Source organism: Bubalus bubalis, chromosome X, assembly GCF_019923935.1.
Source record: "Bubalus bubalis isolate 160015118507 breed Murrah chromosome X, NDDB_SH_1, whole genome shotgun sequence".
NCBI classification, from domain to species: Eukaryota; Metazoa; Chordata; class Mammalia; order Artiodactyla; family Bovidae; genus Bubalus; species Bubalus bubalis.
In genome coordinates, this window is record NC_059181.1 from 55,358,969 (window position 1) to 55,383,358 (window position 24,390).

General features: G+C 40.7%; 1 protein-coding gene across 2 annotated transcripts in view; it reads left to right on the forward strand.

Moving 5' to 3' along the window:
- LOC123331802 overlaps nt 1-24,390 on the forward strand; it is a 66,473-nt gene that overhangs the window by 34,076 nt on the left and 8,007 nt on the right. Inside the window, exons 1-2 of one of the 2 annotated variants that reach the window (XM_044936863.2) lie at nt 17,806-18,035; nt 19,336-19,478. In XM_044936863.2, the coding sequence (XP_044792798.1) occupies nt 17,927-18,035; nt 19,336-19,478 (252 nt within the window). In that variant the 5' untranslated portion in view covers nt 17,806-17,926. Of the gene's footprint in view, nt 1-17,805; nt 18,036-19,335; nt 19,680-24,390 lie in introns of those variants that run through there. The other variant, XR_006548580.2, reaches the window with a different exon arrangement.

The window sequence follows — 24,390 nt, forward strand, 5'->3', positions numbered from 1 at the left end:
GGACACCTTGGGGGAAGGAGAGAGTGGGATGAATTGAGAAAGTAGCACTGACATACATACACCACCATGTGTAAAATAGATAGCTAGTGGGAAGCTGCTATATAACACAGGGAGCCCAGCCTGATGCTCTGTGATGACCTATAAGGGTGGGAAAGAGGCTCAAGAGGGAGGGGATATGTGCATACTTACAGCTGATTCACATTGCTGTAGAGCAGAAACCAACACAACACTATAAGGCAATTATCCTCCAATTAAAATTTGTTCTAAATAAATTTAAAAGAGAAAAAAAAAAAAAAAGTTCTGAGAGACCAGAGATAAACTCATGCACCTCTTGCTGTTCTTCAGTCACTCAGTCCTGTTCAATTATTTGCAATCCCATGGACTGCAGCAAACCAGGCTTCCCTCTCCTTCACAATCTCCTGGAGTTTGCTCAAACTTATGTCCATTGAGTCAGTGATGCCATCCAACCATCTCATCCTCTGTCACCCCCTTCTCCTCTTGCCCTCCATCTTTCCCAGCATCAGGGTCTTTTCCATTGAGTCAGTTTTCCCATGAGGTGGCCAAAGTATTGGAGCTTCAGCTTCAGCATCAGTCCTTCCAATGAATATTCAGGGTTGATTTCCTTTAGGATTGACTGGTTTCATCTCATTGCTATCCAAGGGACTCTCAAGAGTCTTCTCCAACACCACAGCTCAAAAGCACCAGTTCAGGGCTCAGCCTTCTTTATGGTCCAATTCTCACATCCATACATGACTACTGGAAAAATCATAGCTTTGACTATATGGACTTTTGTTGGTAAAGTGATATCTCAATAAGAGATATCAGCTTTTTCAATAAGCTGTCTAGTTTTGTCATAGCTTTTCTTCCAAGGAGCAAGCATCTTTTAATTTCATGGCTGCAGTCACTGTCACCATTGATTTTGGAGCCCAAGAAAATAAAGTCTTCCACTGTTTCCATTTTCTCCCCCATCCGTTTGCCATGAAGTGATGGGACTAGATGCCATGATCATAGTTTTTTGAATGTTGCGTTTTAAGCCAGTTTTTTCACTCTCCTCTTTCATCTTCATCAAGAGGCTCATTAGTTCCTCTTTGCTTTCCTTCATTAGGGTGGTATCATCTGCATATCCTAGTTGTTGCTGTTTCTCCCAGAAATCTTCAGTCCAGCTTCATCTAGCCTGGCATTTCACATAATGTATTCTGCATAGAAGTTAAATAAGCAGGGTGAAATATACAGCCTTGTCGTACTCCTTTCCCAATTTGGAACCAGCCTGTTGTTCCACATCTGGTTCTAACTGTTGCTTCTTGACCTGAATACGGGTTTCTCAAGAGGCAGGTAAGGTGGTCTGATATTCTCATCTCTTTAAGAATTTTCCACAGTTTATTGTGATCCACACAGTCAAAGGCTTTGGCATAATCAATAAAGCAGAAGTAGATGTTTTTCTGGAATTGTCTTGTTTTCTCTATGATCCAACAGATGTTGGCAATTTGATCTCTGGTTCCTCTGCCTTTTCTAAATCCAGTTTATACATCTGGAATTTCTCGGTTCACATACTAGTGAAGCCTAGCTTGAAGGATTTTGAGCACTACCTTGCTAGCATGTGAAACGAGAGTAATTGTGCAGTAGTTTGAACATTATTTATCACTGCCCTTCTTTGGGATTGGAATGTGATCCACTCCTGTGGCCACCGCTGAATTTTCTAAATTTGCTGGCATATTGAGTGCAGCACTTTAACAGTATCATCTTTTAGGATTTGAAATAGCTCAGCTGGAATTCCATCACGTCCACTAGCTGTGTTCGTAGTAATGCTTCCTAAGACCCACTTGACTTCATACTCCAGGATGTCTGGCTCTAGGTGAATGACTACACCATCATGGTTATCTGAGTCATTAAGACCTTTTTTGTATAGTTCTTCTGTGTATTCTTGCCACCTCTTCTTAATCTCTTAATATAGCCCCTTTATTCACCTAATCTCTAAAATGGACATCTGACTGTGATTGTTGTAGCTCCGAACCTCTTTTCCTTGCTCTGGTAAGAGAACTCCCTTATCCTGCAGGGAACTCATCATCCTTGCTGTTTGGTTGGAGCTGAAACCATCTGCTCCTCCTGGTCATAGGGCTGGGGCCTCCTATGACCTAAGCAGGCCAGCATCCACCTTCTTCTGAGACATAGTGCTTGGATGAAGCGAGGGCAAAAGAGGAGCAAGACCATGGATACTGGACTAGTTATGGAAGCCAAAACTTGGCCCTATGGGTAATCAGATTAGGGAAAGATGTTAGGATATACTAGAAAGAGACAAACACAGAGTTCTAATCTGAGAGCATCCAGAGGAGAAGACATATCACCATGGCAGGTATCCAGGCTGATGAAACAAGACACAAGTCTAGTTTTGTGAAATGGACTAGAGAGACCCAGAACCAATTTAGAAGCAAGCAGAGTCCAATACTAAGCCCAGAATATTAAAGCAGGGCTCCAGAAGTTTTCACTGCAAACAGTGTTTGTTACAGAGAATGAGGCAAGATTTAACCTTGAGATGGGAACTGAGGGGTCTTTTTAGGAGAAAAAACTAATAGTGACTAGAAATCCAGCTGGAAATGTCACTTCTACCATCCTGAAACCTCCTTCAGTTTATGTATGCCACTATTAGAACTGGATTTTGTTTTTAGCAAAGGGCTATTTCATTCCTTGTAAGAAAAATTCCTATTTGTATTGGACCATCATTTAAATGGTTATTAGCCACTTATACCTTAGTATAAATTTGTTTACATATTTCCTTCTTGAGAGCAGGTTTTGACGGAGGTTGGAAAAAATTATTCATATAGCATGAGAGGCTAAGGGCCAGGCACTGTGCTATGCCCCGGAGGTAAAAAGATTAAACAAAGCACATGTGCTTCATCCCTGAAGAATTTACAACCTTCTAGATTCAAGATAGGAAGGAAGCCACTAAAAGGAAAAAGATGTGCAACAGGGAACCTGGATAGATTATAGAGAAATATTTTCTTATTTTCTAGTGTTTCCAAATGACTCATTTCTCCATGGAAATGTCCTCACTTCTTTCCTTAGCCGTTAGCCTTAACTCTTCAAATAACATCAGGGCTTCTCGACCCATGCTTGCAGTCAGAAATAGAGATGCTAGGAAGATCATTTTGTCCAAGGAAAATGGTCTCACAAGGAAAACCAAGAATAGAGAGATAAAGCAACTGGAAGAAAACATGATGGGAGTTCATGACAAAAGTTCATGGGTTTTCCAAACTTCTCAACAAAACCTTTTCACTCTACCACAGCATCTCCTAACAATAGGCAGGGGGTGGGGCTACAATAACTGAGAAACCCCAGGTCACTTGTTCTTCAATGCACACAACATGAAATTCAAACCCCTCTGCCTGGCTTTCAAAGCCTTCCATTCTCTTTGGTCTTTGTAACTGTACTACTTGATCTTGCATTGCTCATCTACTTCAATTATTTGACTCATGATTCCCAGGATAGAATCTGTACTTTCCTATTTCCATGCCCTTGCTCATGCCATCCTCTCTACTAGATATCCCATTGGCACCATCTCTATATAAAGTATTTCTATCAGTTCTGTAGCACTGACTCATTTAATCCCCAATTCCACCCTCCAGAAAAGATCACTAGCTATTTTTGTGCTTCTACCATTCCAATGGTTTTTACCACATACCACCTTCTCAGATGAGTGTTTTGTAACTGTCTTATCTATCCTAATGAAAGACAGGGACTCTAATGCATATTAGAGAACTCTTCCAGCACTCTTAGCACAGTACATTCTGAACATCATAAATATCTGATGAGGGACTACCCTGTTGGTCCAGTGGCTAAGACTCCATCTCCCAAAACAGGGGACGTGGATTTGATCCCTGGTCAGGAAACGAGTCCCACATGCCACAACTAAGACCTACCACAGTCAAATAACATTTTTTTAAATCTGATGAATGAATTAATTTGAATTCATGTCGTTGGCATAAAGGTGAAGACCAAATCAAAGCAATTCCAAAGCTTAGCCTGGCAGAGGCAGGCAAATAGGCCAGAGAAGGAGAAACCGGAAGATGGCTGCAAAGGAGCCAAATAAGTAACCTGTGAGTATCATGGAGTGAGGAGACAAAAGTAGAGATCCAGACAGTAGAACTGGACCTGAATAGGAAAGAACAAACTAGAAAGGCATTTCAAGCCAAAATGTGAGGCATGTAGGAGATGAAGGATAGGGTTTCATCTTGGGTGATTAAACATGGAGGTACCCTGGACATAATAAGCAGAGAACAATTGCCAAACTGTCTGTGCCTTTTTTCCTTCTTGATTCAAGATCTGAACTTATTTGATAATCACTCATTTTTAAAAAAATTTTGTTGAAAGGTCTAGTAAACCTTTAAGGCATAGATATGGAAGCTATGTTCCTGGTAACTCTGCCCCCCACGTCCTCTCTTCCCATCCATGCTCTGTGTAGACATCTCTAGGCCACTGGGCTGTCAAGTGTCAGTACAGGCAGGGTTCTGGAACTCCAAATAACCTCACTTGGTACTGAATTTTGATTTATCTTCCATTTTGGAGTTTCCCATAAAATGTGTCTTGAAAAGAAGAACTGCTGTTTAAAAAGTGTTTCATATCCTGGCTATTATAAACAGTGCTGCGATGAACATTGGGGTACACGTGTCTCTTTCCCTTCTGGTTTCCTCAGTGTGTATGCCCAGCAGTGGGATTGCTGGATCATAAGGCAGTTCTATTTCCAGTTTTTTAAGGAATCTCCACAATGTTCTCCATAGTGGCTGTACTAGTTTGCATTCCCACCAACAGTGTAAGAGGGTTCCCTTTTCTCCACACCCTCTCCAGCATTTATTACTTGTAGACTTTTGGATCGCAGCCATTCTGATTGGTGTGAAATGGTACCTCCCAGAGGGATGGAATGGGGAGAGAGGAGGGAGGAGGGTTCAGGATGGGGAACACATGTATACCTGTGGTGGATTCATTTTGATATTTGGCAAAACTAATACAATTATGTAAAGTTTAAAAATAAAATAAAAAAAAAGTGTTTCATAGTACCCAGAAATTCCATTCCTTTTACAAGGAAACGAAAATATACGTCCATGTCTTGTATGTGAATGTTCATAGCAGCACTGTCAATAATAGCCAAAGAATAGATGCAAGCCCAATGTCCATCAACAGATGAATAGATAAACAAAATGTAATCTATCCATACAATGGAATATTATTCAGCCTTAAAAAGTAATGAACTATTAGAATTCCCTGGACTGGCAGTCCAGTGATTAGGACTCAGCACTTTCACTGCAGTAGCCCAGGTTCAATCACTGGTCAGGGAACTAAGATCCTGCAAGCTACACGGCAAGGTGAAAAAAAGGTGGAGCGGGGGGGAATGAAAAACTGGTCCCTGCTAAAAATGAGTGAACTTTGAAAACATTATGCTACATGAGAGAATTCAGTCACAAAAGGCGCATATTGTATAATTCCATTCACATAAAATGTCCAGAATAGGCAAATCCATAGAAATAGTTGATTAGTTACCTTGGTGCAGTGGAGATGGGGGGGTGGGGGGGTGGGAACAGAGACTGACTTCTAACAGGCATGAAGTTTCTTTGGGGGAGGACAAAATTGTTCTAAACTTGGATTGTGATGATGTTTGGTTGACCTTATTAATACCTTTTTAAAACCACTTTTAAAGATGAATTGTACAGGATTGGTTCAAGATGGCAGAGTAGAAGAGCATGTGCTCATCTCCTCCTGTGAGAGCACTGAAATCACAACTAGCTGTTTGCACAACCATTGACAGGAGGACACTGGAACCCACCAAAATCAGATCTGCATCCTGTCCTGATTTTCTGAGTAAGGTTGTGCAAATGATCAAGTTGGTACTCAAGGAGGAAGAATGAGAAAAAGTGTCCTCTCTCCTCCAAAATACAGGACAAATTATAATAATATAAGTAACAAGAATAAAAGAATTCTGTTTCCAAGGGAAAAAAGATACCCCATGTCTAACGATAAAGGAGAAGCCACAGCGAGATGGTAGAAGGGGCACAATCATGATAAAATCAAATTCCATACCCACCAGGTGGATGACCCAAACACTTGAGAACAATAATACCAAAGAAGTTATCCTACTATTGTGAAGGTTCTGAACATCACATCAGGCTTCCCAGCCTGGGGATCCAGCAAACAGACTAGGAATTCCCAGGGACTCTGACTTTGAAAACCAGTGGGATTTGACTGCAGGACTTCCACTGGACTGGGGAAAACAGACTCCACTCTTGAAGGGCACAAACAAAATCTTGTGTGCACCAGGACCCAGGGGAAAGGAGGAGTGACCCCACAGGAGACTGAACCAGACCTGCTAGCGTGGGAGGGTCTCCTGCAGAGGTGTGTGTTCACAGTGGCTCATTGCAGGGGTGGGGACACTGTCAGCAGCAGTCCTGGGAGTTGCCCTTTGGTGTGTGCCCTCTTGAAGGTCACCATTAGCCCTACCATAGAGCCTGTAGATTCCAGGGCTGGGTCACCTCGGGCCAAACAACTAACAGGAGGGAACCACAGCTCCACCCATTAGCAGACAATTGGATTAAAGTTTTACTGAACACAGCCCTGCCCACCAGAACAAGACCCAGTTTTTCCCATCACCAGCCCCTCCCATCAGGAAGCTTACACAGCCTCTTAGCCTCATCCACCAGAGGGCAGACAGAAGAAGCAAGAACGACTATAGTCCTGCAAACTCCAGAACAAAAATCACAATCACAGAAAGTTAATTAATATGAAAATGCAAAGAATCATGTCTCAGATGAAGGCAAAAGATAAAACCCCAGAAAAACAACTAAATGAAGTGGAGATAGACAACCTTCCAGAAAAAGGATTCAAGATAATGATAGTGAAGATGATCCAGAATTTTGGAAAAAGAATGGAGAAGATGCAATAAATGTTTACCAAAGACCTAGAAGAACTAAAGAACAAAAAGAGATGAACAAAACACTAGAAGGAATCAATAGCAGAATAACTGAGGCAGAGGTATGGGTAAGTGACCCGGAAGACAAAATGGTGGAAATCATTGCCACAAAACAGAATATAAAAAAAAGAATGAAAAAAAAATTAAGACAACCTAAGAGACCTCTGGGACAACATAAAATGCACCAACATTCACATTATAGGGGTCCCAGAAGGAGAAGAAAGGACCAGAGAAAATATTTGATGAGATAATAGCTGTAAACTTCCCTAACATGGGAAAGGAAATAGTAAACCTGTAAACTTCCCTAACATGGGAAAGGAAATAGTAAACCAAGTCCCAGGCAGGATAAACCCAAGGAGGAACACACTGAGACACATAGTAGTCAAACTGACAAAAATTAAATACAAAGATAAAATATCAAAAGCAAAAAAGGAAAAATTACAAATAACATACAAGGAAACTCCCATAAGGGTATTAGTTGACTTCCCAACAGAAACACTTCAAGCCAGAAGGGATTGGCACCATATATTTAAAGTGATGAAAAGGAAGAACCTACAACCAAGAATACTCTACCCAGTAAGACTCTTGTTCAGATTTAATGGAGATATCAAAAGCTTTACAAACAAGCAAAAGTTAAGAGAATTCAGCACCACCAAACCAGCTTTACAAAAAATGCTAAAGGAAATTCTCTAGGCAAGAAATACAAGAGAAGGAAAAGACCTCCAAAAATAAACCCAAAACAATTAAGAAATAATTACATCATACATATTGATAAATATCTTAAATGTAAATGAATTAAATGCACCAACTAAAAGACATAGACTGGCTGGGTGGATACAAAAGCAAGACCCATATATATGCTGTCTACAAGAGACCCACTTCAGACCTACAGACACTTACAGACTGAAAGTAAAGGGACAGGAAAAGGTATTCTGCACAAATTGAAATCAAAAGAAAGCTGGAGTAGCCATACTCATCAGACAAAATAGACTTTAAAACAAAGACTGTTATAAGAGACAAAGAAGGATGCTACATAATGATCAAGGGTTCAGTCCAAGAAGATATAACAATTATATATGCACATATATATGCACCCAACACCCTCAATACGTAAGGCAACTACTAACAACCATAAAGGGAGAAATCAACAGTAACACTAAGAGTGGGGTACTTTAACACCCCCACTTTCACCAGTGGACTGATCATCTAGACAAAAATTAATAAGGAAATGCAGGCCTTAAATGACACTTTAGATCAGATAGTCTTAACTGATTTATAGAGCATTCCATCCAAAAGCAGCAGACTACACATTCTTCTCAACTGCACATGGAACATTCTCCAGGATTGACCATATGCTGGGCCACAAGGTGAGCCTTGGTAAATTTAAGAAAATTGAAATCATATCAAGCATCTTGTCTGATCACAATGTTATGAGATTAGAAAGAAACTACAAAAAATACAAACTCGTGGAGACAAAGCAATAAGCTACTAAACAACCAACTGATCAGTGAAGAAATCAAAGAGAAAATCAAAAACTACCTAGAGACAAACAAAAATGAAAGTACAATGGTCTAAAACCTATGGGATGCAGCAAAAGCAGTTCCAAGAAGTTTATAGGATTACTGTCTTACCTCAAGAAACAAGAAAAATCTCAAATAAAAAGCCTAATCTTATGCCTAAAACAACTAGAGAAATAAGAACAAACAAAACCTAAAGTTAGTAGAAGGAAAGAAATCAGAAAGACCAGAGCAGAAGTAAATAGAGACAAAGAAAACAATTGCAAAGATCAATGAAACTAAAGCTGGTTCTTTAAAAAGATTAAAAAAAATAATTGACAAACCTTTAGTTAGACTCCTCAAGAAAAAAAAAGGGAGAGGACTACTCAAACCAATGAAATTAGAAATGAGAAAGGAGAAGTTATGACTAACTCCACAAAAATACAAAGGATCATAAGAGACTACTATGAGCAACTGTGCCAATAAAATGGACAACCTGGAAGAAATGGACAAATTCTTATAAAGGTACAGTCTCCCAAGACTGAACCAGGAATAAATAGAAAATATAAACAAACACATCATAAGCACTGAAATTGAAACTGAGATTTTAAAAAACTCCCAATAAACAAAAGTCTAGGACCTGATGACTTCACAGGAAAATTCTGCTGCTGCTAAGTCGCTTCGGTCGTGTCCAACTCTGTGCGACCCCAAAGACGGCAGCCCAACAGGCTCCCCCATCCCTGGGATTCTCCAAGCAAGAACACTGGAGTGGGTTGCCATTTCCTTCTCCAAATTCTATCAAACACTTAGATAAGAGTTAACACCTAAGTGAATCACCTTTCTGTGTACCTGAAACACTGTAAGTCAACTATACTTCAATAAATATATATATATTGAAGGAAAAAAAATACTTAACACCTATTCTTCTGAAACTGTTCCCAAAAAATTACAGAGGAAAGAAAACTTCCAAACACATTCTATGAGGCCACCATCACCCTGATACCAAAACCAGACAAAGATACCACACACACAAAAAGAAAATTACAGGGCAGTATCACTGATGAACATGAATGCAAAAATCCTCAACAAAATACTAGCAATCTGAACCCAACAATACATTAAAAAGATCATACACCATGATCAAGTGGGATTCACCCCAGAGATACAAGAATTTTTCAATATCCACAAATCAATCAATGTGATACACCACATTAACCAATTGAAAGATAAAAACTATATGATCATCTCAATAGATGCAGGAAAATCTTTTGACAAAATTCAGCACCCATTTATGATAAAAACTCTCCAGAAAGTAGGCATAAAAGGAACATACCTCAACATAATAAAGCCTATACATGACAAACCTACAGCTAAAATCATACTCAGTTGTGAAAAGCTAAAAGCATTTCCTCTAAGATCAGGAACAAGACAAGTATGTCCACTCTCGCCACTTTTATTCAACATAGATTTGGAAGTCCTAGCTATAGCAGTCAGCAAAGAAAAAGAAGTAAAGGGAATTCAAATTGGAAAAGAAGTTAAACTGTCACTGTTGCAGATGGCATGATACCATACATAGAAGGTCCTAAAGATACTACCAAAAAACTACTAGAATTCATCAATGAACTTGGTAACGTTTCAGGTTACAAAATTAATAGTCAGAAATCTATTGCATTTCTATACACTAACAATGAAAGATCAGAAAGAGACATTCAAGAAATAATTCCATTTACCATCACATCAAAAAGAATAAAATACCTAGAAATAAGCCACCTAAGGAGACAAAAGACCTGTACTCCAAAAACTATAAGATGCTGATGAAAGAAATCAAAGAAAACACAGATGGAACTACATACCATGTTTGTGGATTGGAAGAATCAATATTGTCAAAATAACTATACTACCCAAGACAATCTACAGATTCAATGCAATCCCTATAAAATTACCAATGGCATTTTTCCCAGAACCAGAACAACAAAATCTTAACATTTCTATGGAGACACAGAAGACCCCAAGTAGCCAAAGCAATCTTGAGAAAGAAAAATGGAGCTGGAGAAATCAGGCTCCCTGACTTCAGACTATACTATAAAGCTACAGTCATTAAAACAGTATGGTACTGGCACAAAAATAGAAATATAAATCAATGGAACAGGATAGAAAACCCAGGAATAAACCTACGCACCTATGGTCAATTAATCTATGACCATAGGCAAGGAGGCAAGACTACACAATGTTGCAAAGACAGTCTCTTCAACAAATGGTGTTGGGAAAACTGGACAACTACAATGTAAAAAATGAAATTAGATCATTCTTTCTTTAAAACCACACACAAAAATTAGCTCAAAATGGATTAAATACCTTAATGTGAGACCAGACACTATAAAACTCCTAGAGACAGAATACTCTCTGCCGTAAATCACAGCAGTATCTTCTTCAATCTGTCTCCCAGGATAATGGAAATAAAAATAAAAATAAATGGTATCTACTTAAACTCAAAAGCCTTTGCACAGAAAAGGAAATTATGAACAAAACAAAAAGACAACCCACAAATTGGAAAATATCTGCAAATGATGTGGCCAACAAAGGATTAGTCTCCAAAATATACAAACAGATTATGTTGCTTAACAACATCAAAACAAACAACCCACTCAAAAAATGAGCAGAAGACCTAAATAGACGTTTCTCCAAAGACAAACAGATGGCCAAGATGTTCAATATCACTAATTATTAGAGAAATGCAAATCAAAACTACAATGAGATATCACCACACCAGCCAGAGTGGCTATCATCAAAAAATCCACCAACAATAAATTCTGGAGCAGGTATGGAGAGAAGGGGACCCTCCTACACTGTTGGGTACAGCCACTATGGAGTGAAGTATGCAGGTTCCTTAGAAAACTAAAAATAGAGCTACCATATGTCCCTTCAATCCCATTCCTGAGCATATATCTGGAGAAAAACATGATCCCAAAGGATACCCCAATGTTCATTGCAGCATTGTTTACAATAGCCAAGACATGGAAGCAACCTAAGTTCAACAGAGGATGGGGTAAAGATATGGTACATATGTTTGTTGTTGTTGCTGTTTAGTCACCAAGTTGTGTCTGACTCTTTGATTCAGCCTTTAAAAAGAATGAAATAATGCCCTTTGAGATAACATGGATGGACCTAAAGACTGTCATACTGAGTGAAGTCAGACAGAGAAGGAGAAATATCGTATTACATCCCTCATATGTGGAATCTAAAAAGAAATTATATAAATGAACTTACAAAATAGAAAGAGACTCTTAGACTTCAAGAATGAACTTATGGTTGCTGGGATGAAGTATGGGGCAAGGGATAGTTAGGGAGTTTGGGATGGACATATATGCACTGTTATATTTAAATGGATAACCAACAAGGACCTGCTGTGTAGCACAGGGAACTCTACTCAATGTTCTGTGGCAGCCTGGATGGGAGGGGAGTTTGGGGGAGAATAAGTATATGTATTATGTATGGCTGAGTACCTTTGCTGTTCACCTGAAACTCACAACATTGTTTGCTAATCGACTATACCCCAAAACAAAATAAAAAGTTTTTAAAAAGATATATAGAGTTTTTTTTAACTTAAAAAATTTAGAACCTTTTACTCTAGGGCACCGGGCAGCAAGGAGGGGATTTTGTCCCCCAGGAGACACTTGGCAATATCTAGAGAAAATTTTTAATTTGTCACAAGCAGGGAGGTGCCTCTGGCATCTAGTAGGTAGAGGCCAGTGATGCTGCTAAATATCCTACAATGCACAGAACAGCCCCCACAACAAAGAATTATCTGGTCCAAAATGTCAGTAGACCTGAAGCTGAGAGACTCCGATCTAGGATATAAGGGCTTTAAAAATAAAGATGATTGTCCCTAATACTCTCATCAGAGTTTCTTGTTGTTGCTGTTTTATGACATTTGCACCTGCACCACCTATACACCCATCAGACTCTCGAGTTGTTTCGCATCTTTTGTAACTAACCTTTCAGGCTAAAGTGGCCACTGAGATGCATAAATTCCTGTGTTTATAGCAGTGATCAGCTCCTCTCTTTTCACAATGGTTAGAAACTACTTTAGCATTATAGTAAGAGGTACTGAAAATATTTATGCAACAAACAATTTTTTAAGATAGCTATGGCTCTACAAAATGGGCAGGGGCTATCTTAACATTCTAAATAAAGCATTATATTCTAGAAAAGTAAAGAAACATCCATATTTTATAGTCTATAAAATGTAAATCTATGCTTTAAAAAGAGACCTTACATGAAGTGCATACACAAGCCAGTAAGTTTATTTATCAGTATACAGTTGACCCCTGGATAATGTGGAGGATTAGAGGCTCTGACCACCCCAAGCACAGTTGAAAATCTGCACATAACTTTAACTCCCCTCTCCCCTACACCCTCAGTTCCAGCAGTATTGTAGTGTATAGTTATTTGTCCCAAAAAATTGCAAAAATGTAATGGACCCAGGCAGTTCTAACTCCTGTTGTTCAAGGATCAGTGGACTGTTTATACAAAAGGTGTATTGTGAAGCTAGGGAATCTGGTGAGACTATTTATAGACCAGCTCCAAAAGAGGGCAAATGGGTGTGTGCTCAGTTGTGTCAGACTCTTTGTGACCCCATGGACTGTAGCCCACCAGGATCCTCTGTCATGAGATTTCCCAGGCAAAAATACTGGAGTGAGTTACCATTTCCTACTCCAGGGGATCTTCCTGACCCAGGGATCAAACCTGTGTCTCCTGCATCACAGGTGGATTCTTCACCGCTGAGCTATGGGGGCAGCCCTTATGAAGGCAAATGCCTGTGGAAAAATTTTGCAACAGGCAAGTTGAACTTCATGGAGATAAACTCTGTACAGGGGCAACTCTACAACAGTGAGAAACCAGAAATACCTATCTTCATGTGTCAGAGCCTCCCTTGCCTGCTTTAATGGTTTCCCTCAGGAACACCTCTCATATGTAAGAAGCCTTATTTTTTCTACCTTACCCCCATTACACTTCTAACAAAATCAATTCCAAGAAAAAAAATTCCGACAAGGTCTTCACCTGGAAGTGTACATCCTATTGTGAATATGAGCTGGGGGGGGTGCACATTTCTGTGGGATTTGTCAGCAAGAGCAATATTTGAACAGCAATCTGCAACACTGTAGGTCTTGTTCTACTTCATATAAGCAGAATCATGTAGTATTTGTCTTTTTGTGACTGCTTTATTTCACTTAGTTTACTGTCCTTGAGCTTTATTCATGTTGTATTGGTAGCATGTGTCAGGATTTCCAGGATCTATATTTCTTTAAGGTATAAGTCTCCACTGAAGATGTCACAGACTTGCTTCAGAACACTTGGAGTCTGAGTTTGGATTCGCTCACTGGGGCTTGCTATAAATTCTCCACCATCTTTTCCCATCACTGATACTTCCAACATCCTAATGTCACTCATCTCACTCATTTTACTATCACTCATCCTAATGGCACTCATCTCACACGCTAGTAGAGTAATGCTCAAAATTCTCCAAGCCAGGCTTCAACAATATGTGAACTGTGAACTTCCAGATGTTCAAGCTGGTTTTAGAAAAGGCAGAGGAACCAGAGATCAAATTGCCAGCATGCACTGGATCATACAAAAAGCAAGACAGTTCCAGAAAAAACATCTATTTCTGCTTATTGACTATGCCAAAGCCTTTGACTGTGTGGATCACAATAAACTGTGGAAAATTCTGAAAGAGATGGGAATATCAGACCACCTGACCTGCCTCTTGAGAAACCTGTATGCAGGTCAGGAAGCAACAGTTAGAACTGGACATGGAACAACAGACTGGTTCCAAACAGGAAAAGGAGAATGTCAAGGCTGTATATTGTCACCCTGCTTATTTAGCTTATATGCAGAGTACATCATGAGAAACGCTGGGCAGAATGAAGCACAGGCTGGAATCAAGATTGCTGGGAGAAATATCAATAACCTCAGATATGAAGATGACACCACACTTATGGCAGAAAGTAAAGAACTAAAGAGCCTCTTGATGAAGGTGAAAGAGGAGAGTGAAAGAGTTGGCTTAAAGCTCAACATTCAGAAAACAAAGATCATGGCATCCAGTCCCATCACTTCATGGCAAATAGATGGGTAAACAGTGGCTGACTTTATTTTGGGGGCCTTCAAAATCACTGCAGATGGTGACTGCACCCATGAAATTAAAAGACACTCCTTGGAAGGAAAATTATGACCAATCTAGACAGCATATTAAAAAGCAGAGACATTATTTTGTCAACAAAGTTTCATCTAGTCAAGCTATGGTTTTTCCAGTGGTCATGTATGGATGTGAGAGTTGGACTGTGAAGAAAGCTGAGCACTGAAGAATTGATGCTTTTGGACTGTGGTGTTGGAGAAGACTCTTGAGAGTCCCTTGGACTTCAAGGAAATCCAACCAGTCCATCCTAAAGGAGATCAGTCCTGAGTGTTCATTGGAAGGACTGATGTTGAAGCTGAATCTCCAATACTTTGGCCACCTGATGTGAAGAGCTGACTCATTGGAAAAGACCCTGATGCTGGGAAAGATTGAGGGCACAAGGAGAAGGGGACGACAGAGGATGAGATGGTTGGATGGCATCACCAACTCAATGGATATAAGTTTGGGTAAACTCCGGCAGTTGGTGATGGACAGGGAGGCCTGGCATGCTGCAGTCCATAGGGTTGCAAAGAGTCAGACACGACTGAGTGACTGATCTGAACTGAACTAATGTCTGCCAGGTCATATGGCCCAAGCACTAGAGCTGCTTGAACTGCATCTTGAACCTGATACAGGGCCCTTTCCTGCTCTGGGTTCCAATCAAATGCAGAAACCTTCTATGCCATCTAGCATGTGGCCCAAAGCTATAACCCCAGGTGCTGAACACCCTGCCTGCAAAATCTCCCTCTGTGGTAGGAGATGCAATATGCAAAAATTAATCTTTTATTTTGGAAGGGGTGTTCTGGAACTGAACTCTGGACCACCACTGATCTCCAAACATTTTTAGGCATGTGACAGATTCTTGAATTTTCACAATGTTCATCTCTCACCCTCTGGAGCACATGTTTTTCAGTCACCCAGTGTTCTTGCCACCTCTTACATGATAACTGATGTAATGAATCAATATGATGTTCTGTGGGGTGGCCAGACAGTCCTGACTATTTTGTACTAATTATGACAGAAGGCAAGAGAGTTAAAAAGAATTTTAAGGCAAAACTGTAAATTAATATTATTATTCATTCTGTATGGCAATAAACTCTATTTTATATTATTTTTGATAGGGATAGTAAAGGATGCATTCAACAAATTGAGGGCCACATACCATGAACCTGAGGCCATGTTAATCTTCTCTAGCAATGATGCCACATTTGGCTGCCACTGGGACTGCTGTTATTTAGTTGAGCTTGGAACAGTCCACTGTCAGCCTTCAGAATACAGCCAGTTTCTGCAGGAGCCAGACTGACAAATTAAATGGATATACAATGAAGATCTATGGACACAGATTCATGGCATTGTATAGGAGGCAGTGATCAAGACCATCCCCAAGAAAAAGAAAGGCAAAAAGACAAAATGGTTGTCTGAGGAGGCCTTACAAATAGCTGAGAAAAGAAGAGAAGCAAAAAGGAGAAAAGGAAAGCTATACCCATCTGAATGCAGAATTCCAAAGAATAGCAAGGAGAGATAAGAAAGCCTTCATCAGTGATCAATGCAAACAAATAGAGGAAAACAACAGAATGGGAAACACTAGAGATCTCTTGAAGAAAATTAGAGATACCGAGGGAACATTTCATCCAAAGATGGGCACAGTAAAGGACAGAAATGACATGGACCTAACAGAAGCAGAAGATATTAAGAAGAGGTGGCAAGAATACAAAGAAGAACCATACAAAAAAGTTCTTAATGACCCAGAAAACCACGATGGTGTGATCACTCACCTAGAGCCAGACATCCTGGAGTGTGAAGTCAAGTGGGCCTTAGGAAATATCACTATGAAGAAAGTTAGTGGACATGATGGAATTCCAGCTGAGCTATTTCAAGTCCTAAAAGATGATGCTGTGAAAGTGCTGCACTCAATATGCCAGCAAATTTTGAAAACTCAGCAGTGGCCACAGGACTGGAAAAGATCAGTTGTCATTCCAATCCCAAAGAAAGGCAATGCCAAAGAGTGCTCAAACTACGGCACAACTGCACTCATTTCACCTGCTAGCAAGGTCATCATCCTCAAAATCCTCCAAGCTAGGCTTCAACAGTATGTGAACTGAGAACTTCCAGATGTTCAAGCTGGATTTTAAAAAGGCAGAGGAACCAGAGATCAAATTGCCAACATCCATTGGATCATAGAAAAAGCAAGGGAGTTCCACAAAAACATCTACGTCTGTTTTATTGACTATGCCAAAGCCTTTGACTATGTGGATCACAACAAACTATGGAAAATTCTGAAAGATATGGGAATACCAGACCACCCTACCTGCCTCCTGAGAAATCTTTATGCAGGTCAAGAAGCAACAGTTAAAACCAGACATGGAACAATGGACTGGTTCCAAATTGGGAATGGAGTATGTCAAGGCTGTATATTGTCACCCTGCTTATTTAACTTATATGCAGAGTACATCATGTGAAACACCACACTGGTTGAAGCATAAGCTGGAATCAAGATTGCCGGGAGAAATATCAGTAAGCTCAGATATGCAGATGACATCTCCCTTATGGCAGAAAGTGAAGAGGAACTAAGAACACTCTTGATGAAAGTGAGAGACCCAAAAAGCTGGCTTAAAACTCAGCATTCAAAAAAAGAAGATCATGGTATGTGGTCCCAATCACTTCATGGCAAATAAATGGGAAACAATGGAAACAGTGACAGACTCTATTTTGGGGGGCTCCAAAATCACTGCAGATGGTGACTGCAGCCATGAAATTAAAAGACGCTTACTCCTTGAAAGAAAAGCTATGACAAACCTAGACAGCATATTAAAAAGCAGAGACATTACATTGCTGACAAAGGTCTGTCTAGTCAAAGCTATGGCTTTTCCAGTGGTCACATATGAATGTGAGAGTTGGACCATAAAGAAAGCTGAGCGCCAAAGAATTGATGCTTTTGAACTGTGGTATTAGAGAAGACTCTTGAGAGTCCCTTGGACTGCAAGGAGATCCAACCAGTCAATCCTAAAGGAAATCAACCCTGAATATTCATTGGGAGGACTGATGCTGAAACTGAAGCTCCAGTACTTTGGCCACCTGATGCAAAGAGCTGACTCACTGGAAAAGACCCTGATGCTGGGAAAGATCGACAGCAGGAGGAGAAGGGGACTATAGAGGATGAGGTGGTTGGATGGCATCACGGATTTGATGGACATGAGTTTGAGCAAGCTCCAGGAGTTGGTGATGGACAGGGAAGCCTGGTGTGCTGCAGTCCATGGGGTTGCAAAGAGTCAGACACGACTGAGCGACTGAACTGAACTGACAATGAGGATCACCATTTCTACATCCTTTAAATCCTTAAAGGTGGCACTAATCTCAGCCATACCCCCAGGATGTAATATTTCTTTGGATTTAGTATCTTTGATGAGTGAAGGTAAGTGTTATGAGTTGAGCTAAGTCCACTTAAAATTCATATATTGAAGTCCTAACCCTCAGTACCTCAGAATGTGACCTTATCTGGAAATGGGGTTGTTGCAGATATAATTGGGTAATATGATGTCATACTGTAGCAAGATGGGCCCCTAATACAATATAATCAGTGCCCTTATGAAAGGGGAAATTTGGAGACATACACACAAAGGGAAAATGAGATGTGAAGATGAAAGCAGAGATGAGGGTGATGCTGCAGAAGCCAAAGGGCACTAAAGATTGCCAGCAAACCACCAGAAGCTAGGAAGAGGCACAAATAGATTCTCTCTCACAACCTTAGAAGGAACCTACCCTGCCAACACCTTGATTTTGGAATTCTGGCTTTCAGAACTGTGAGATGATAAATTCCTATTATTTAAACCAGCCAGCTTGTGGTACAGGCTAACAGGTTTCCAGTTAGCCTTCCGTACTATCACAGCTCTTACCCTACAGGCCAAGGGACCAATATAGGAGTTGCACCAACTGCCTATGTCAATCTCAATTATACATGCAAAGTCTGGCAAAATGACCACAGGTTGGGACCATGGACTCAGTGCCCCCACTGTAAACTAGACAAAGTCTCACTGGACTTGGGTCAGGACTCTGTTTATTACCTGGTCCTTATACACCCCCACTCTGACAGTGAGGCCATGATGACACAGTTTCCAAATATCAATGTCAACTCAGACCATATGTCCAACAGTCCTTAAGAAATATGGATATTTCCCTTCCCCAGTGTAGTTGTCCAAGACCAGTTGCAGTTGCAGGGGTTCTAGTTCATCCCACTAATCTCCTTTTTCTAAGTTACCCCTCAGGAACATAGGTCCACCAGAACTTTGGAGGTGTGGCACCTGATCATATGTACAGAAGTAGATCCATGTGACACAAGGGGTGGTCTGTGCAGACACAAACATGAGCCTCCTAGGCCTGCTTCAAGCTCCTTTGGTGTCTGCCTCAGCTTCAGAAAACCACCTGGGGTACAGCCCTCCCAGGACTGTGCACAAGCAGTGACTGAGGGAGGCAGGAGGGATAAAGGCCTGCCAGCTCTGCCCACCACAGGACACTCTGATGAGCAATGCTTACTGCAATGGATTGAATGTTTGTGTCCCCCCTGCCACACACAAATTCATGTATTGAAACATCCCAATGTGATAGTATTTGGAAATGAGCCTGGGGGAGGTAAATAGTCATGAAGGTGGAACCCTCAAGCTAAATTAGCGCTTTTGTAAAAGAGACCAGATACCTATTGGTTCTTTTTCTTCCAGGTAAGGATACAATGAGAAGTCAGCAGCATGTGACCCAGAGGAGGTTTTCACGAGAACCTGATCATTCCGGCACCCTGATCTCAGACTTTAAGCCTCCAGAACTGCGAGAAACAAACATCGTTGCTGGAGCCCCCTGGTTTATGGTAACTTGTTGTAGCAGCCCAAATAGATGAAGACACTTACTCCAGGGTTCCCTCCCAGATTGCCTGGCCAAGGCTTTGTCAGGCTCTCAGTCATAGTTCTACTTCTCCCTCTGCCCATTTCCACTTCTATCTCTCTTTTACAGGTGTTGGTCCTTAATAAATATCTTGCTCCCAACTGTCTGGGGAAAATACAACATGTGACATCTGTGTTCATTCTATTTGTATCAGAGTCATGTTTGTACGGAGAAGGCGATGGCACCCCACTCCAGTACTCTTGCCTGGAAACGCCCATGGACGGAGGAGCCTGGTGCGCTGCAGTCCATGGAGTCGATGGGAGTCGGACACGACTGAGCGACTTCACTTTCAATTTTCACTTTCCTGCATTGGAGAAGGAAATGGCAACCCACTCCAGTGCTCTTGCCTGGAGAATCCCAGGGACGGGGGAGCCTGGTGGGCTGCCATCTGTGGGGTTGCACAGAGTCAGACACGACTGAAGCGACTTAGCAGCAGCAGCAGCATGTTTGTAACTTTTTGAAAATTGTACTTTAACAGAGATTTCACAGGCAGTGTAGGAGTGTTACAAGTGCAAACTCCTGGATGGAACAAAGAAGTAGTTCTTTATTAAGAGCTGTGTGAGGTCAATTAATGTTTTTAATATCATCTCAAGCAAAACTTTTTTTCTGGGTTCCTCTCCTTGGGAACACATGGAGACCGGTGTAGAGAGGGAGCTACACTAAAGAAAATAAAGGGAGGGAGTTCCCTGGTTGCCCAGTGGTTAAGACTCCATGCTCCTAATTCAGGGAACCTGGGTTCAATCCCTGGTCAGGGAATTAGATACCACATGCTGTAATTAAGTGTATGCATGCCACAACTAAGACCCAGCACAGACAAATTAATTAATTAATTAAGATAAATTTTTTAAAACAGGAAAGGGAAAGGAACACATCTCATAACATTGTAAAACATGTTATGCTCCTTCATGGTCTTTACTTTTCTCTTTGAGAACCCTCTCTGCATCCCTCATTCTCCCCCATTTATCATGTGAATGCTCACTGTGATCTGGGTTCCAAGCAAACCTCCAGGAACTTGTCCTTCATCAAACTCTTCTGCCCACTGTAACCCATTCTTCATCATCCCTGTGGGAAAGTGAAAGGCAAAGGAGAGAATAAAAGATATATCCATCTGAATACAGAGTTTCAGAGAATAGCAAGGAGAGATAAGAAAGTCTTTCTAAGTGAACAATGCAAAGAAACAGAGGAAAACAATAGAATGGGAAAGACTAGCAAGAAAATTAGAGATACCAAGGGAACATTTCATGCAAAGATGGGCTCAATAAATGACAGAAATGGTATGGACCTAACAGAAGCAGAAGATATTAAGAAGAGGTGGCAAGAATACACAGAAGAACTATACAAAAAAGATCTTAATGACTCAGACAACCACGATGGCTCACTTACCTAGAGCCAAACATCCTAGAGTGTGAAGTCAAGTGGGCCTTAGGAAGCATCACTACGAACAAAGGTAGTGGAAGTGATGGAATTTCAGCTGAGCTGTTTCAAATCCTAAAAGATGATGCTGTGAAAGTGCTGAACTCAATATGCCAGCAAATTTTGAAAACTCAGTAGTGGCCACAGGACTGGAAAACGTCAGTTGTCATTCCAATCCCAAAGAAGAGCAATGCCAAAGAATGTTCAAACTACCACACAACTGCACTCATTTCACATGCTAGCAAAGTAATGCTCAAAATTCTCCAAGCCAGGCTTCAACAGTACATGAACCAAGAACTTGCAGATGTTCAAAGTGGATTTAGAAAAGGCAGAAGAATCAGAGATCAAATTGCCAATATCCATTGGATCATAGAAAAAGCAAGAGAATTCCAGAAAAAAAAATCTACTTCTGCTTCATTGATTATGCTAAAGCCTTTGACTGTGTAGATCACAACAAACTGTGGAAAATTCTTAAAGAGATGGGAATATCAGACCACCTTACCTGCCTACTGAGAAATCTGTATGCAGGTCAAGAAGCAACAGTTAGAATGGGACATGGAACAACAAACTGGTTCCAAATTGGGAAAGGAGTGCATTGAGGCTGTGTATTGTCACCCTGCTTATTTAACTTATATGCAGAGAACATCATGCAAAATGCCAGGCTGGAAAGCACAAGCTGGAGTCAAGATTGCTGGGAGAAATATCAATAACCTCAGATATGCAGATGAAACCACCCTAATGGAAGAAAGCTAAGAGGAACTAAAGAGCTTCTTGATGAAGGTGAAAGAGGAGAGCCAAAAAGCTGGCTTAAAACTCTACATTCAAAAACCTAGGATCATGGCATCTGGTCCTATCACATCATGGCAAATAGATGGGAAACAATGGAAACAGTGACAGGCTTTATTTTGGGGGGCTCCAAAATCACTGCAGATGGTGACTACAGCCATGAAATTAAAAGACACTTGTTCCTTGGAAGAAAAACTATGACAAACCTAGAGACAGCATATTAAAAAGCAAAGACATTACTTTGCCTGCAAAGGTCCATTTAGTCAAAGCTATGGTTTTTCCAGTAGTCATGTATGGATGTGAGAGTTGGACCATAAAGAAAGCTGAGCACCAAGGAATTGATGCCTTCTAACTGTGTTGGAGAAGACTCTTGAGAGTCCTTGGACAGCACAGAGATCAAACCATTTGATTCTAAAGGAAATCAGCCCTGAGTATTCATTGGAAGGACTGATGCTGAAGCTGAAACTCCAATCGCTTTGGCCACCTGACGTGAAGAACTGACTCATTGGAAAAGACCCTGATGCTGGGAAAGATTGAAGGCAGGAGGAGAAGGGGACGATAGAGGACAAGATGGTTGGATTGCATCACCGAGTCCTGGACATGAGCTTGAGTAAGCTCTGGGAGATGGTGAAGGACAGGGAGGCCTGGCACGCTACAGTCCATGGGGTTGCAAAGAGTCGGACATGACTAAGTGACTGAACAACAACATCCCGATATACAAGTGCGAAGTAAATAAGTCATTAATCTGGATCAACCAGACTACTAATAGGTACTAATAGCAATGTAAACAGTCCCCTCCTTGCTTTTTCCAGAAGAGGATTATAATGCAGGGATTTTAAAGCCATGTTGGGCCCAGTAATGCAGACTGTCATAAGTAGAGGCAACCACCAATTGTGGCTTCTCAGCAGCTGCTTTGACATGGAAAGACAGAGAAAGATCAGAGTGGGATTCTAAGAGAGGGTTAATAATAAGCACCACACTGGGTTATGGCCCTTGGCAGCTAGAGTTACCTGGGATACTCCAGGGCCTGGAGAAATGGTGAAGGAATCGGGGAGGAAAGTGAGACTACTCAAGTCACCTGCTTACCCAGTCTGATTCTTGTATTCTGAGGCAATTCCAGACAAGTACCTGATTTAAACAGGCTGTTGGGACTTCCCTAGTGGTCTAGTGGTTAAGAATCTGCCTGCCAATGTGCAGGACACAGGTTCAATCCCTGGTCCAGGAAGATCCCCATGCGGTGGAGCAACTAAGCCCACGCACCACAACTACTGAAGCCCTGTGCTCCAAAACAAGAGAGAAGCCACTGCAATGAGAAGACCATGCATCACAACAAAGAGTAGCCCCTGCTCACTGCAACTAGAGAAAGCCCACACTCAGAAACAAAGACCCAACATAACTGATAAATAAATAAATATTTTTTAAACAGGCTGTTTATCCAGTCTGCCTTTGTCTTGGAGAAATTGGCTTCAGATAAATGACACCATCCTGATTAAAACAAATAGAAATCATTCACAAATCATGACAAAGAGAAAAGACAATCAATTGAATACTGAAGACTGTATTGAATTGAATACTAGAGCCCTACTGACACAGTCAGCAAAAGTTATCTAGAAGACTATTTTTCTCTATGGGTTATCAATTAGATCAAGTGTGAAGTTCATTTATCCTCCTACAGTATTGGTGGGAATGTAAATTGGTGCAGCCACTATGGAAAACAGTACGGAGGTTCCTCAAAAAACTAAAAATAGAACTACCACATGATCCATTAATCCTACTCCTGGGCATATATCCAGACCAAACCATAATTCAAAAAAATACATAGACCCCTATGCTCACAGCAGCTCTATTCACAATAGCCAAGATATGGAAACAACCTAAATGTCCATCAACAGAAGAATGGATAAAGAAGATGTGGTATATATATACAGTGAAATACTACTCAGCCATAAAAAAGAACAAAATAATGCCATTTGCAATAACATGGATGCAACTAGAAGTCAGTCAGAAAGAGAAAGACAAATACCATATGATATCACTTATATATAAAACCTTTTTAAAATATGACATTAATGAACCAATCTACAAAACAGAAACAGACTCACAAACACAGAGAACATACTTGTGGTTGCCAAGACAGAGGGGGTTGGGGGAAGAAGGGAGTGAGAATTTGGAGTTAGGTGTAAGCTATTATACATAAAATGAATCAACAACAAGGTCCCACTGTATAGCCCAGGAAACTATATTCAATGGTGGTGGTGGTTTAGTTGCTAAGTCATGTCTGACTCTTTGCAACCCCAGGGACTGTAACCCATCACACTCCCCCATTCATGGGATTTCCCAGGTAAGAATACTGAAGTGCATGCCATTTCTTTCTCCAGGGGATCTTTCTGACCTAGGGATCAAACCCGCATCTCCTGCTTGGCAGGCAGATACTTTACCAATGAGCCACCTTGGAAGTCCCAATACAAAATAAGAGTTAAAAAAAATAGCTAATTTTTTTTTAAAGAGTGAGGTTCATTTCTGTATGCTTGTATTCATTTTTAGAGCTTGTTTTTCCTCCCATACTATCACAGTTTTACTTTTTGACTATGTAGCTTTCCCCACTTTCCTATGTATCAGAAGAGAAAATCTTGGAAATA